Here is a 15436-nt window from a genome sequence, read left to right as displayed (position 1 = left end):
TTCCCTAAAAAGCCATCTTCAAATCAGCTAATATAAGTAGAGATTCTCCGATTGCAATTTTCTTGGCAAATTTCATTTTCCTGTTTTATTTCTCCGCATGACCAGATTTTCTTTCTAATAACAATAACTGAGAGCATATAAAAATACAAATCAACTTTTCTTCAACACAAAATACTTTTAAGTTTAAAAAGTTTATTTAAGTTATTTCACCCCAAACTGCTCTCACTGAAATAACTGAAAATAAAGAGCTCTGCTACTGGAAAGAGTTATAAATAATTGACTGAAATTGAGCTGCTGTACACCCACCTTTACTTGACCTTCACCAAAAAAAAAAAGCAGGTGCAGTAGATTTATATAACAAAACAAATGTTGGTTACTTAGATCATCATTTACCAGCATTTTTATATTACAGGAATTACAAATAACAGGAAAACAACCCTTTCCTCTTTTTCACTTGTCTTCACAACTTTCCTGGTAACTGCGTTGATGCTTCCATTGCTCATATTGAGGCTGCTGGCCTCTGACATCTGGATAGCTTTAGCCTTGGGCAAATTTCCTTCATTAGCTTCTTCTTTGCGGGAGTGCCCCTGCAGTTTACTTTAGTAAACTTTGTGCCATCATTCACAGCCAGGAACATCCATGCTAACCATGCGTTAGCATGTTGCGTTGAAGGTGCATAGACTTTTTTCCTGTTGTGCATCGATTCATTAATCCTAAATCGATTTTTAATTATAAATGTATTTTGCTTTAACCTGAGAATCTCACGAAACTATTCCAACAACCGCCAAACAGTTAAAACAACAAATGAGAGCAAGTAAACGGATTCCGCAAAAAGATGTAAACACAAACCTTGGCTCGTAGGCAGACACCCCGTCGGGTACTGAAAGCCGACATCTCACAGATTCTGAAGCTGCAGGTTTCGTCACTCTCCGAGCAAAATACATTGAACCAGCAGCAAAAGAAGATCAAAACTATGCTTCACATTGATAAACATCGTCATGAATTCCCTCTTGCTTTGGCAGTTTTGCTTCCACTACGATGAAATCACACTTCCTGCAGAGCTCTTTTACTCTCTCAGTGTACTTCAAGAACAGTTTCTGTGTTTTTTTGTTGTTGTTGTTTTGTTTTGTTTTTCAAAAATGACCTCTGACAAGAAAGCCTCATTTCTGCTGTTCAGTATTGAAGAAATTTAAACAAATTCTGCCAAATTACAAAACACTTAGCTGTCTCTAATAAAACCTCTGTAACTTTGCTCTGCTTCACTCCAGCAGCATCAGGTAATGTTCGAATGTTGATTTTCTTCGGTGTTTAAACTACTGCAGAATATTTTAATATTCAAAATTGAATCAAATCAAATCGAATTGGGACCTTGTGAATCAGAATTAAATCAGCTATAGAAATCAGTGACAATACCCAGGGCTAATCTGTATCATTTGTGCATATTTAAAAAATGTATGTGTGTTTTTATTTTCCAGGCCGTGCATCATTTTGCACAGTACGGGTGGTTCTCGCAGATGAGAATGACAACGCCCCCCGGTTCAGAGCAGTGGAGTATCGTATGAGCATTAAAGCAAATGTTGCCAAAGGTTCGCTTGTCACTCAGATCCAGGCCACTGACCCAGATGCTGGGTCTAATGGAAGGATCACATACTCACTTTACAGTGAGGCACGCCTATCTCTGGTCGATGTTCTGGAGGTCAGTGCATGTTGCTTTTCAACTTCTTTTTGACTGCCCTTTGTAAAAAAGGTATCCCGTGAATTAATATCTATGCAACACATAAAACCACATAAAAATGCAACCACATGCAAACCGCAACAAATTGATTTAAAACTCATTAAAGCACAAACTCTGTTAGCGGTAAACTTGATTTTCAATTAAGGAATGTTTTCACATGACCCTCCCTCCCCACTTCAGGGGATTAAAAGCCATCTGTTTGCTGTAGATTATGTATTTTTACTCATCTAATCAAAATGATGTTGCATTAGGGTTGATGCTTTAGTCAATTTTGAAAATACAATTAAATTTAAATAAATGTGGGCTATAAATAAAACGAAACACCGTGGGATTGAAGGAATATAGCTGCAACTTATAAACACTGTATGTCGAGGTGAAGCTCAAAGGGCATTGTGGTTCAGTTTGTGCACATAAAACCTGTGACGTTCTACTTGTATTTTATTAATGTTAATCAAAATGATATAAAAACAGCAAAAACTCTCGTGGTTTGGAATTAAACACATAACTACAAATGTCAACAGTTAAAAAAAAAAACTCCCAAAAGCTGATTTAAATAGCCTTGTGATTTTGCTGGTGCTCAGGTGGAGCCAGACAGTGGCTGGATGATGACTAAAAGCACAGTGGACCACCTCCAGGGTACTGTGCTGTCCTTCTTTGTCAAAGCCACAGATGGTGGTTCTCCGGCTAAGCACTCCCTGGTGTCCGCCTTCATCCACGTAGTCCCTCCAGATGCATTCGTTCCCTCGTTCAGCCAGCCTCAGTACTCCTTCACCATCCCTGAGGACACAGCGGTAGGAACCGCCCTGGGGTCTGTGTACATGGGCGCTGGACAGACCGGGTTCTTTAGTGCAATCGCAGGGGAGACGCTTGACAGCAACCAGGAGGGGACCTTCCTGGTGGAGAAGGAGACTGGTCTCATCCGTCTGGTGAAACCGCTAGACTATGAAGAGGTCAGCATCTTCCGCTTTAAAGTTGCAGCAACAACAAGACGAGACCTGATTGAGTCAGTCTCCACTGTAGATCTGGAGGTTAAGGTTGGTACCACAATACACTATAGAAGGATAGCATTTGCTTTCTGTTTTTCAATTGAATAGGGAAATGTGCACATGCAATTATGGATTTTATGAAATAATTGCAGATTTATGTGATAAATTAATTAAAATAGTAAGAAGGGGGTAATTGTGCTGTCTTTTCATTTAGACTTTGTTCAGCTGAAGCAGATTTATTGTTTTATAGATCCTAGATGTCAATGACAACAAGCCGCTGTTTGAGACCAGCACCTATGTAGCCACGGTGATGGAGGGGATGCCTGTGGGGACCAGAGTGGTCCAAGTGCGTGCTCTTGATCCAGACTGGGGCTCTAATGGGCAGGTGTGTGACAGTCAGGTTAAACTGTGTAACATATGTTTGTGATACTTTAAAACAAGCATTTTTCTAAATTCAGAGAGCTACAGGCGCTGCTATGTATCCTTTATTTGAATTGCAGGTAACCTACAGCCTTGGTCCTCTGCTCACCTACAATCTAGACTTGACAAGGGATGCCAGCTCCTTCTCCGGGCCTGTGTCTACCACTTCTGTCTTTGCCATTGACAGTAAAACAGGTTGGATCACCACAGTGAGTCAGATGGACCACGAGGCCTGCTCCAGCTACAGCTTTGAAGTAGTAGCGTCTGATCTGGCCGAGTTACTGCCTCTCTCCTCCACCACAGTGGTGACCATCACTGTGTCAGACGTCAATGACAACCCGCCACTGTTTGAGAGGGAGTTGTACCGAGGTGCCATAAAGGAGAGCGATCCCCTCGGTGAAGTGGTGGCCGTTCTGAAAACCAAAGATCGAGATGGCACGGATCAAAACCGCCTCGTCAGCTTTTGCATCACTGGTGAGGACACTGAGACAACTAGCAGAATGCTGTCCCGCGCACTCTGTGCTGCAGTAACTCTTCGTCTTGCAACGAGATGAGGCTGTGCTGCATCAAAATCATTTATTGGTCTAACATGGTTTCTGTTCCAAAGGTCAAGTTATAAATTAATTTGAACTGATATGCCAAAAACAGCTTTCCTTTAATTTGTATTTTTTTTTTCATTTTAATATTACAAAGTGCCCATTATACTATGAAACAAAAATGCTTTGTAGAAAATCTTAATCTACACTCATGTGAAGAAAAAAGAAGTTTTTGCACCATGACAGCTGGGACGGGCTCGTGGCTGATGGATAGAATTATCAGGCAGGTGCTTCTAATGAAATGCACTTGATGAATTGATCATTCTCTTTCACAGCCTTACCCATTACTTTATGCGTTCGCTCTTTTTTTTTTTTGAAGGAAAATAATAAAGAGCATTGCTTGACCTCTCCAGCAAAACTCTGACCTTGATAATGAGTTAGAGCACGTCCATTCACAACACACTGTGTGGTAATGATTGTGGATGATGTATTTTGTCCTTGTTTTCTGGCATTTAAAAAATACAGATCGGCCGAGTGAAAGTGTCATAAAAGGTCAAACTTTTAAACTTTGAAGGGCCACGGCTGCTGCCCTACCCATCTGGTTTACATTATGAAGATGGTTATTGATTGCACCAAAGGATGCCTGGATCATTTTTTATGTGCGGTTGGAGAGAACCTTGTTCTCATTCATCTTGCGAATGAGTAATGACTCGCAGTTTGTTTACATTTAATACAATACATCTTCACTCCTTTCTTCACTTTTTAGTGTCAGCGCTTTAATTCTCATCTGTATGATCTCCAGGGGGAAATCCACGGGGAGTGTTCGGCCTGGCCCTTGTGCAGGGGGAGTGGAAGGTTTATGTGAGTGGTCTGCTGGATCGCGAGCAGCAGGACTGGTACCTGCTCAACATCACTGCCAGCGATGGCCTTTATGTCGCTCACACCGCAGTGGAGGTTACAGTCATGGATGCAAATGACAACAGACCCATCTGCAACCAGGTCAGGGATAAAGACAAATGGAAAGTGTGCAAAATGAAAATATGCAAAGTAAACAAACCGAGAGGAGCTTGTGGAATGTATAGAGCATTGCAGAGTAATTGGCTCTATCTGCTGTTTGTCTCCATATTCCAGTTAATTTTCTGTCTATAAACAGAGAGAATGCATTGCTTGTGACCATGCATGCAGTCATGTATGCTTATTAGTGAAAAGGTAAGTTAGGGCATTGTGTTTGTGGACTGAATGGGGAAAACAAAAGCTGTTTATCAAAGAAGGAATTTTTAATCATTTTAAGTCTCATTTAAATTGTTTTCTTTTTCAATCCCAATGAGAGCATCAAGATTAGTGGAGATTCCCAGTTCCCCCAATGATGAACTTTCTTCTGGGTAATCTTAACGCTGGCTTAGCTCTGAAAATTCAGCTGTGTTGAATAATGTTCAAATCTGCATATTCATGACTTAGTAAAGAAAAGCAAAGTCTGTGGTTTCACGAGTAAAACTGGATTTGCTCACTTCAAATATTGATACTTTGTTCTAAAGTGCATCGAAGTACTAACTTGCTGCAAATGAATTCAGCCAAATTGTCTTTGTATTATATTTCAGGCCAAGTGTTGTAATTTATGTATAAACTGACTTTTACATAGTGCTTTTATGGAGTGCATAATGCAGTCTTAATCTAATAGCGTACTAAACCGATGAATGGTTCTCTTTGAATTACACAAGTTTGAGAATTTACACAAATAAAAGACAGTAATCATGATAAAACCAATTAAGTTGAGTCCCTTGTGCTATTTCTTACCTTCCAACTCCAACATTCACCCTACATTTAGAGTTAGCCTCAAAAAGACAATCTAGGAGAGGAAAATCTTTGTGAAATGAGAGAATAATTGGACTGTGAAGTCTTCTGGGGGCTCTCCTTTCATTTAGTAAAATTCTGCAGTTCTTCAGTTTCACATAATTAGTTGAGAAACTTTCTTTTTCCCTCCAAACTCTAAACTCCTTGAAATGCTCCCTGTTCTCCTCTGATAGTCTTTTTTTTCCCTTCTCGCACGAGCCAAGACTCTATAACTACAAAGTGATTAGTCTGACGTTACATGGCGACAGCAACAACTGGATCAAAATGACACTCACATTGCCACAAGAATGAACTCTAACTGCTGTTTGGGCATCTTTTCTAATGTTTTTTTTCATAGGAAGATTAGTAGTAGTAGTAATGGTAATGGCGTTTTTCTAGTAGTAACGATTTCAAGCTCTTAGCTGGTGCTTGCTCCTTTTTTGCTTTTTTTGTTAAGTGATTAATCAGGCTATAAATATTAGAAAATCCCCAATTTAATGCTTTGAATTTTAATTTTGTTCAACAAACAAAAATACAAAGATGATATAAAACAAATTCTTGGCATTTTTCAAACCTTTGACTGGTTACTTGGTGTTTCACCTTTAAATATTTTAAATCTGAACGTTAGAAGATTCAGCAGAGCCAACAGAGCAGGGTGGGGTGTGCTACATTGGCGTTGCCGCTGCTGGTCCATGTTTGATGAAATTGTGAGGCCACTAAGCTCCATTTCTCCAGTCAGTCACTGGCAGAAATGGACACTGGGTGATAAAAGGGAACTTAGCTGACCCTGTTCTATTAGCTGGAATAATGGATCAAGTGGCCAGTAGTTGCATGTCTTTTTAATGTATTAGACAGATGCCTTTTTTAACTAGAATGGTTAGTGTTACTATTACTGTGCACTTTAATTTCTGCATATGCTTTTGTGTTATCACAGGCCGTGTACAGCACCTCTTTTCCTGAGGACGTTCCCATTAACAAGGGCATTCTGAGAGTGGGTGCAACAGATGCTGACTCAGGCTCCAGTGCTGAGATCCAGTATTCACTGTTTGGCATTGGGGTTGAAGATTTCTACATGGATGCAAACACTGGTACATTTAAATATTTAATTTCAAGGGTCTGTAACAAAAACAAACAAACAAAACTTTCCAAATCTCTTTTTATACCTCCCCATTTATGCCCTTAGGTGAGTTGCGTACAGCCATTGTGATGGACCGAGAATTGGCCCCCAGTTACAAACTCATCGCCCAGGCAACTGACGGGGGAGGCCTGTTCTGTCGCTCTGATATTTTTCTCAAAGTGTTAGATGTGAATGACAATGCCCCCCTCTTCTCATCCACTCATTACCTGGCGAGCGTGTACGAGAATGCTTCGCCTAAGGCTTTGCTCACCCGTCTACAAGCCAGCGACCCAGATGAAGGTAAGCTGGTGTATGGGTATGCAGTTAGATGAGTAACGTCAGGCAGTGATGATGAGCTCAAAAAGTTTTAAGCTCTAAATTATTTAAAAATAATGTACTGTTTTAGTGTCCGAGCAAGATTATGAGCCAAGATGTAATATATTGTGAACAGTTAGTATGAAAAATTGCCTGTTTTTTCCAGGTCTGAACCGTACAGTGCTGTATTCTCTGGTGGACTCAGTGAATGGGTTCTTCTCCATCGACCCGGTAACTGGAGTAGTAGTTCTGGAGAAGTCTCTGGACAGAGAGAGCCGGGACTCCTATCGTGTTCGTGTGCAGGCCACTGATCGAGCTGGACAACAGGGGGCACTGTCCTCACAGGTTGGTGCGTAGTCCAAGTGACCCAGATTCAGTATTGATTGTGTCTACAATCAATATTAAGTCTAAAAAACGTTACTGTAGGAAATATTTACACCCTGATGCTCCTGATACAAAAAAAGCCACTTGTTCTGAATTAAATGAATAATTGAAAGAATAATAAAAATGCACTTTTGAACAAAACTGACATTTATAAGTGTTTGCAGCATTTATATTTTTTGGGTAACATAATCTTGTTTTTCAGGTAAATCTGAAATCTGAAAAAAAAAATCAAGTGAACAACACATGATTCTTGAATAGATTAGATAAATCCCCATTTAGATTTTAATTAAGATAGCTCGTAGTCATATGAACCGTGTGGAACAGAAAAAAACGACGCAGTTACAGAGAGAAACGGTGCAGAAAAGGTGGAAAACAGATACGTGGCAAATCTGAAACTGTGTTGTGTCTCACAGCTGCTATTTAAAAGTAAACTTTGTTTTATTTTAGAAGAAAACTTTAATTTTACTCATTCACTGACCATAAATGCTGACAAGGAATGGAATATACAGGAAAGGAATATACAGAGGAGTAGTTGTTGTTCTGTTACTTGTAGTAGATGTTTGTCATAGCCACAATGATATAAAAGCAAGCAATTTCTCTATACAATATAGAACTTGTGACTCTGTACTGTATAGAGTGAAAACAGCAATCATCAAGTAGCTACCAAACTCTCTCACCCTATAGCAGGCATGGATTTTAGTTGGTTTTTGCCTCAGCTTCCTATTTTATTACTAAAGCATATTTTTCTGTACAACTTCTGTATGTGCTTGCGGTCCTTTCTGCCTTGTGGTGAAACTGAACTATTGGTGCTGGAAGCAGTGCAGTGAAGTGGTTAGGTGCTGTTTTACAGTCTTGTGTGTCTTCCTCAGGTTGATTTGACCATTTTAGTGCTGGATGTGAATGACAATGCTCCAGTCTTCCAGAGAAGAGACTATGCCGTAACTGTCCCCGAGGATGTAGCCGTGGGAACCGAGGTGGTGCGAGTCCTGGCAACAAGCGCTGACATCGGACCTAATGCTGAGATCACGTACAACATCCGTTCGGGTAATGAGTTAGGAAAGTTCACCATAGACAGGAAATGGGGTGAGTAGATATCTCTGTGTGTGGCTTGTGCCATGTTATTGTGAAATTTAAAGGCAGGGATTTTTTTGATATTTAAAAAAAAATAAAATGAATATCTACTGATATGTGTGTTAAGGTTCTATTTCAGTGGCTGATGATTTGGACTTTGAGGTGTGTAAGGACTATTACCTCACCATCGAGGCCTGGGACAATGGCAACCCTCCTCTTAGCACAGCTACAATGGTAACCATTGAACTTATGGATGTCAATGACAACGCTCCAGCCTTCAGTCAGGACATCTACAATTTACTGGTCAGCGAGGATGCATCTGTTGGGCAGACAGTTACAAGGGTAAGATTTAAGGCCAGATTTACTAAATGGGGCAAAATAGCCTATCACTCCAATAGAGACGCGTTATATTGGAAACAGGCTGCAGTAAATGATAGGCTCTGATGTAGGACTGTAAATTGTGTGACAACATTTTGACATCGCCTTCTATAGCATTCTTGTATTAAGACAACTTAAATAACTTCAAGGGGAAATCTGAAAATCAAATTTCTATGCTCTTCAACTGGTGCTGTCAACAGTACCACCATATTTTAGATTTTGTGGATGAATCTTGGGTATCTATCTGTGATCTATATCTCACGTATTGTCAAAGTGCACACTGCTGAGTTTCTGTATATCCGCCACTAAAAACAGTTAAGTGTTATGGCACTTAAGCTCATATGCCCTGACCCAGTGGCAACCTCATGTGCTGTCCGTGGTCCTGAAACTAATTGGAGTGTAATAAAACCCTGAATTGGATAAGTGGAAGAGAATGGATAGATGGAAAACTTTATTTGACTTTATTTTGTTTTTTATTAATGTTAATACATTGATCATGTTGATGTCCATCTACTCCTGATTATTTTCAGGTTCAAAGTCAATGTTGTCATCCCTTCGTTCTCTCTGGTCTTTAGCCAGTTTGTATTTGACCCCAAGGAAATCAGGCCATTTTCTTTCCCTCCGGGTGTCTGTTTTTTAGGTAGTGGCTGAAGATCTGGATAGCCAAGTGAATGGGCGTATCACCTACTCTATCCTGAAAGGTGACCGAAACAACCACTTCTGGATTGACCCTGTAGCAGGACTTCTCAAAGTCAACAAGAAGCTTGACAGAGAACTTGTAAGGATGCATGTTTAAGTACAAAATCTCATAAACAATCAATTGTAATTTTCTGGTTCATGAGCACAGTCAGGACAGAAAATACCAGGTCCCATCAAGGTCAACACTCAATGAAATATCACATTATGCGAGCATAAGAGTGCTTGCCACACTGCCTGATGTACATACAGATATGGCAATCACATTCTCTTCTTCACCGCCTAGGTGTCCAGGTACTCTTTGTCGGTACAGGCGTTTGACAGTGGCTCTCCTGCGATGTCCTCCACAGTCACAATCAACATCGATATCTCTGACGTTAACGATAACCCCCCAGTTTTCAATCCTCCCAACTCCACGGTGGTCATACAGGTACGTTTGAGCGTGCTTGCTGTCTATATTTATATTATTAGTTCAATGTTGTCTCAACTTCACTTTCTTACTTCCAGCTAAACCAAGCTGCTGGCACCACCCTGCTCCAGTTATCAGTCAGCGACAAAGACTCCCCTAAAAATGGTCCTCCCTTTGAGTTTCGGATCAAGTCAGGAAATGAGGGAAACTTCTTCTCCTTGGACCAGACTGGGACTCTGAGGTCTAACCGTGTGTTTGGCCCTGAAGCCCCCAGAGAATTCACTCTTGAAATCCAGGTTAGGAAATTTTGGGTTTTAAAAAGTAGCCTATTTAATATGAAGACTTTTCTTTTATGGAGAACTTTAACACCAGTGTAAATTCAACCCACTAAAGCAAGACCTTATTATTACTGTAGAACTTTCCTTGCTGTTAAGTGTCATTATAACTTTTTTTTATAACTTTGTCTCTCTCAGGCAACTGATTCTGGCAAGCCTAGTCTCTCCTCCTCTTCCTGGGTATTTCTGAGGGTCATTGGGAACAGTCAGTACAAGCCGACTGTCTCCCCTCTGGAGATCTTCATCGTCATGGTCACGGATACCTTTCCAGGTGGCCCGATCGGTCGGATCTCTGCAACTGACCGTGACCTGAGTGACGTTTTGTCATTCACCCAGAAGCCTCAGCCCAAGAGCATGTTTAAGGTCAACAGACAGGATGGCAGCATTGTTGCGCTGCCAGGCCTGGAACCTGGCAGGTGAACGCTAGACCACACAAACACACAGGAAAACAAAACACCGATATGGAAAAAAGAAAACTTTTTGGTGTAGCAATTCACTATGTTTTCTTGCCTTTTCTCAGGTACCAGATGAACGCTACAGTGAGCGATGGACGTTTTGCTGTCATAGCTGATGTTTCCATCCAGGTCGAACAGGTGACAGATGTCATGCTGCGTAGCGCTCTGACCTTACGTTTCAACTTGCTGTCCCCAGAGGACTTACTTAGTCGCTACCTTAGCCAAATTAAGCTAACGTTACGGGGACTAGGCGGATGGAAATGGTCACCAGGGCAGCAGGATCCTCTTCACATACTCGGTGTACAGCCAGTGATGGGGACATCGGATGTGGATCTGCTTCTAGCCATGGAGAGGCCAGAGACACCGGGCAGTGGACGCATGGGTGTGTTCTACTCCCAGCAAGAGCTGTCTGCAAAGCTGGAGGAGGGGGCAGCACAGGGTCAGATTCGTGGCGTGCTAGCTGGGGCTGTGGTGGTGAGCAGCGCTTGTTCTGGCGAGCTGGAGTGTGGGGATAGAGTGTGTGAAAACACACTTGTGATGGACGGGAGCTCGCCTGTCACCTACAGCACAGAGAGGGTCAGCTTGGTGTCGCCTACGTTCAGCCGCAAAGAGACCTGCACCTGTCCCGGTTTGTACTACACTCATTTTTGAACCTTCACAGAGTCAGTGTCACAAACACATATCATCAGTTCATGAACGGCATTGGTTGATAGTTTTCATATAAAAATCAGTAAAATCCTGAAATATCTGAATGAAAACATACAGAATTTTGCTTATGTAGTATACACTTTGCATTCTATAAAAAAGGAAATACAAAAACTACAGAGGCATATATTATGCATGCAAATATAAATAAATTCATGAAAGATTAATGTAAATCTGAAGGCTTTTCACATGATGACAAATAATATTTATATTTCTGCCCCTTTTCAAACAGGAGGGACATGCCCCACCCCTGTGGAGCTCTGTGAAGGTCAGTCCTGTCCAGCTGATATGCAGTGTGTGCGTTCTGGTCCTACTGCGCCATCTGTCTGCCAGTGTCAGCCTGAGAGACTAGATGACTGTGCAGGTGTGTTTTGGCATGCCTGCAGTTTGTATAACTTCTGTCTTTCTGATTTAGGTTGATGAGTATATTTGCAGTGTATTTCATTATTAGTTTTTTTTTGTGGTTTAGTGTAAGCTGAAACGTTTCCCCCTTCTCTGTGTGTTACAAATGTGCAGGCCAGACCTCGCTGAGTTTCTCTGGAAACAGCTACATCAAGTACAGAGTGACAGCAAGTGGCCAGAGTGGAGAGATGAAGCTCGGCCTCAGGATCAGAACACTTCAGAGAAGAGGAGTCATTATGTTCACACGGGTTAACCCCTGCACCATGCTTAAGGTAAAGGTTACAGGGCTATGCTTTTTTGGGGGTCATGCAAAACACTAGCTGCTCATTTCCTGTTAGAAGGAAACATGTTTCTCAGTAAATGTTTTTTTAAAAAACATCATCAGGTATTATTCAGAAGATATAACTTTTCTTTCCTTCCACAGATTGAAGGGGGTCGACTCTGGTTTCAGTTGGACTGTGACAACACCCTTGGCATTATGGGTATCTCTGGCAGACCGATAAATGATGGCCTGTGGCATGCAGTTACTTTGGAGCTGACCATGAACTACACTCTCCTGTCATTGGATGACAGCTATGTGGAACGTCGCCGGGCGGCCAGAGCCCCGGTTCGTCTTTGGCCTTTGGCACCAGATTCATCATTTTTCTTTGGGGCCCAAGTCAGGCCACTAAATGGGCAAGGTGAGAAGCCAGGCCCTGGGTCAGCAAGAAGCCAGGGAGGGCCAGGGCTTGGAGAGCGTGGCGTAAGGGGCCCTCCAAGAGCTCAGGACGGCTTCCAGGGGTGCCTGGGCTCACTGATGCTGAACGGAAATGAGCTGCCGCTCCAGAATAAAAGGAGCCGTTATGCTGAGATAGCAGGGCTCAGCGAGGTCAAACTGGGCTGCGTGCTTTATCCAGATCCATGCGTCAGTCAGCCCTGCCTCAACGGAGCAATCTGCAGTAGCCTTCCCTCTGGAGGTGTGTGTACATATACAAAAAACATGATCATGTGTATGTGCCTTGCTGTGGGACACATTCATTACTTTATTTTTAGTTTTTACTGTTTTTAATCATTTTATTTTGATAACTTGTTGTTGTATCATTGATCATTATCATTTATGAGTATTATGCACAATAGTTGATATTAGTTATAATTTTCAGATATTGTTATTCGACACGTAAAATGTCTCTTCCACAGGTTTTATGTGCACTTGCAGTGTTGGATTCACTGGGGGGCGCTGTGAAATTGAACTGACATCCTGCATGCCAAACCCCTGCCAGAATGGTGGAGACTGCAAGCCTGTAGGCAGCGCATTCCTCTGTGGCTGTCCTACTGGACTCGGGGGACTTACGTAAGATATAATAGCCTGGAATCGCTCACACTTTCTAGCCTTAATAACCGGCTATAACAGCAGTGTTGACAAATGCTGTGTCCTGTTTAGAAAGTATGTAAACAATGAGAGCCGTACAGTGCTGATTATTAAGATACTCAACGTCTGTATCTCCCTCCCTCTCAGTGAAAACATGAAAGAGCATGTGCTGGACTCAAAATCCCATTCATTAGCCCACATTAGTTGTTATTGGGGGGGGGTTAGTGGTTCTAATTTAATTCTGCATAATTTTAGTTGAAAAGCCCATAATCATTCTCTAGCTGTCTTCTTAATTACAGCTTAGTAATTGCCTTTGAAATAACCTCTCTGCTCATGCGGCTGTTCCACGGAACCACCAGCAGAGGGCAGTTTTCCCCCACAGAGGAATTTTTTGTTTTGTTTTTGGCTTTTTTATGCTTTTGACTTGGATTTTAAAAATATATTTGATTAATTTAAATTCAATTATCCTTACACTAATAAAGCTATGAAAAAAATGTTATTGTTTTTTCAGGCACCAGATTGTTTATATAATTATTAATTAATGTTAAACACAGATTGAAACCGTAACAACCAAATGGCTGTTGAATTCAGTTGACTGTGGAGTTGTTGTTTTTTTTCCTCCAGCACTAAAATATTTGCATTACAATAAAAAATACAATTTAGAATTTCGTTATTGAAAAAGCCACAAAACTTGAAATTTTCTCATTATTACTGATCTATTTTATAGGTTAATAAAACTAATGTGAGACAACTTCATTAAGTTTTTTAATTATGGGATAAAGTATTCATCATTTTAAATAATAATGAGAGGATATCACTGGCCAGAACATCCAGGCCTTAATGAGCATAGTGTGTATAATTAATGACTAAGCTGTGACCTGCACTTTTATCATTTAAAAGCAAAACTTTGGAAAGTTCTGCCATGAAGCTTTCTGCAAAATTCTTCTTCCATCAGACTTGCAAAATGTTTTGAAAATCCCATCAAAGAGAAAATAATTGAAAAGAGAATTGCATGTATCTTCTACCCACTGCACAGCAGGACACTATGCTTGAAATGACAAGCTGAGATGAGCATGTATGTGTCTGCAGTAAAATTACTTTTATGATGTTCAGCTGGAATTTGCTTCTTCAGTGGGAGTCTGTGTGTTCATGTTTTTTTGGCATTCATGCATAATTCTTTAAATCAGAACCGTCTAAATGTAAATAATAGGGAATCTTCCCAGCATTTGGGAAAAGAAACATTCTCTAAAAAGTTTTAAATGTTTTAGCTCACCCTCACACTTGCATTTTTCCTTTTTCTTAACTTGGATAACATCATATTCACTGCGGCCCCCTGTACCAGCTTTACTTACTCGTTTTTGCTGCCACAGATGTGACGGCGACGTCAACGAGTGTGACCAGGAAGCGTGCGGAAATGGAGGAGAGTGCGTGAACACATTCGGGTCATTCTACTGTAACTGTTCAGAAGGGTACGAGGGTCAGCTGTGCGATGATCTGACGCCTGGTGATCCTGGGGATGACACACAGGTAGCGTATGAGCGACGCTTGGAATTGGATTTTTGTAGATGTTACAGAATAAATGAAAAAATAATCGAAAAACCTCCTCGAATTGCTTTTTCGTGCATTCAGCTCACCCCTAATTAGACTTGGCATACACAGTGAAATTGTTGAGAATTTTGAGTTTACAGCAGCCCCCTGGAAGGCTTATTCACCAGCTTGGTATCTTTGTCCCCACAGTAGATAAATGAGAGTGTAGTAATGCCTAAATTGCTGTTTCTATTTGAAGTTGTTATGCTCTTGAATTTATTGTGCCATACACCTTATACTGAGACTGCAAACCCAATTAATGTGGCACATTATAAGAAGGAAGGTGCCTTCATTAATCCCCGGAGGACTGCAGCAGAGTTGACAAAATCTACTAAACGTCTTTTACAACTAATGTATGTTAACTTTGTTCTTTGTTTTTTGTTTGTTTGTTTTTCTTTTTAATTGAGTGCATGCATTAGAGATAATGTGTATTTTTATTGCCGAAACTTATTCATCACGCATTGCATTAAAACAAAAAAGCTGTGAGCTCAATCACTCCCTCCAAATTGGAAGACCATAAAATGTGCTCATAATCTTTTGGAGCTGTGAGTGCATAAGGGTTGTAAATATACCCAGCTTTAGATGATGCATTTTCCCGATACCAAAATTTTATTTACTTCAATACTCAAAAGATGCTTTGTGTTTCAAAACTTTGCTAAGACTTCATCATCCGTTTTAAATAACTAATTAGCGTCTCAGATGTAGCGATGAGATTCTTATTATTTTT

The 15436-nt window shown here is 40.9% G+C and overlaps 1 protein-coding gene across 1 annotated transcript in view; it reads left to right on the top strand.

Moving 5' to 3' along the window:
* LOC116331462 (protocadherin Fat 3) overlaps positions 1 to 15436 on the top strand; it is a 66075-nt gene that overhangs the window by 36138 nt on the left and 14501 nt on the right. The window contains 20 exon segments of the mRNA XM_039618758.1: positions 1476 to 1696; positions 2317 to 2769; positions 2972 to 3106; positions 3222 to 3615; positions 4480 to 4676; positions 6442 to 6595; positions 6691 to 6924; positions 7106 to 7284; positions 8193 to 8406; positions 8522 to 8736; positions 9413 to 9550; positions 9755 to 9898; positions 9976 to 10173; positions 10351 to 10628; positions 10733 to 11295; positions 11605 to 11736; positions 11889 to 12046; positions 12199 to 12730; positions 12951 to 13104; positions 14493 to 14649. Of these exon segments, the coding sequence (XP_039474692.1) occupies positions 1476 to 1696; positions 2317 to 2769; positions 2972 to 3106; positions 3222 to 3615; positions 4480 to 4676; positions 6442 to 6595; positions 6691 to 6924; positions 7106 to 7284; positions 8193 to 8406; positions 8522 to 8736; positions 9413 to 9550; positions 9755 to 9898; positions 9976 to 10173; positions 10351 to 10628; positions 10733 to 11295; positions 11605 to 11736; positions 11889 to 12046; positions 12199 to 12730; positions 12951 to 13104; positions 14493 to 14649 (4850 nt within the window).

The sequence above is a fragment of the Oreochromis aureus genome, linkage group 10 (genome assembly GCF_013358895.1).
Source record: "Oreochromis aureus strain Israel breed Guangdong linkage group 10, ZZ_aureus, whole genome shotgun sequence".
Lineage (NCBI taxonomy): Eukaryota > Metazoa > Chordata > Actinopteri > Cichliformes > Cichlidae > Oreochromis > Oreochromis aureus.
Note: the sequence above shows the minus strand (reverse complement) of the source record. Positions and strands in the feature narration are given on the sequence as shown.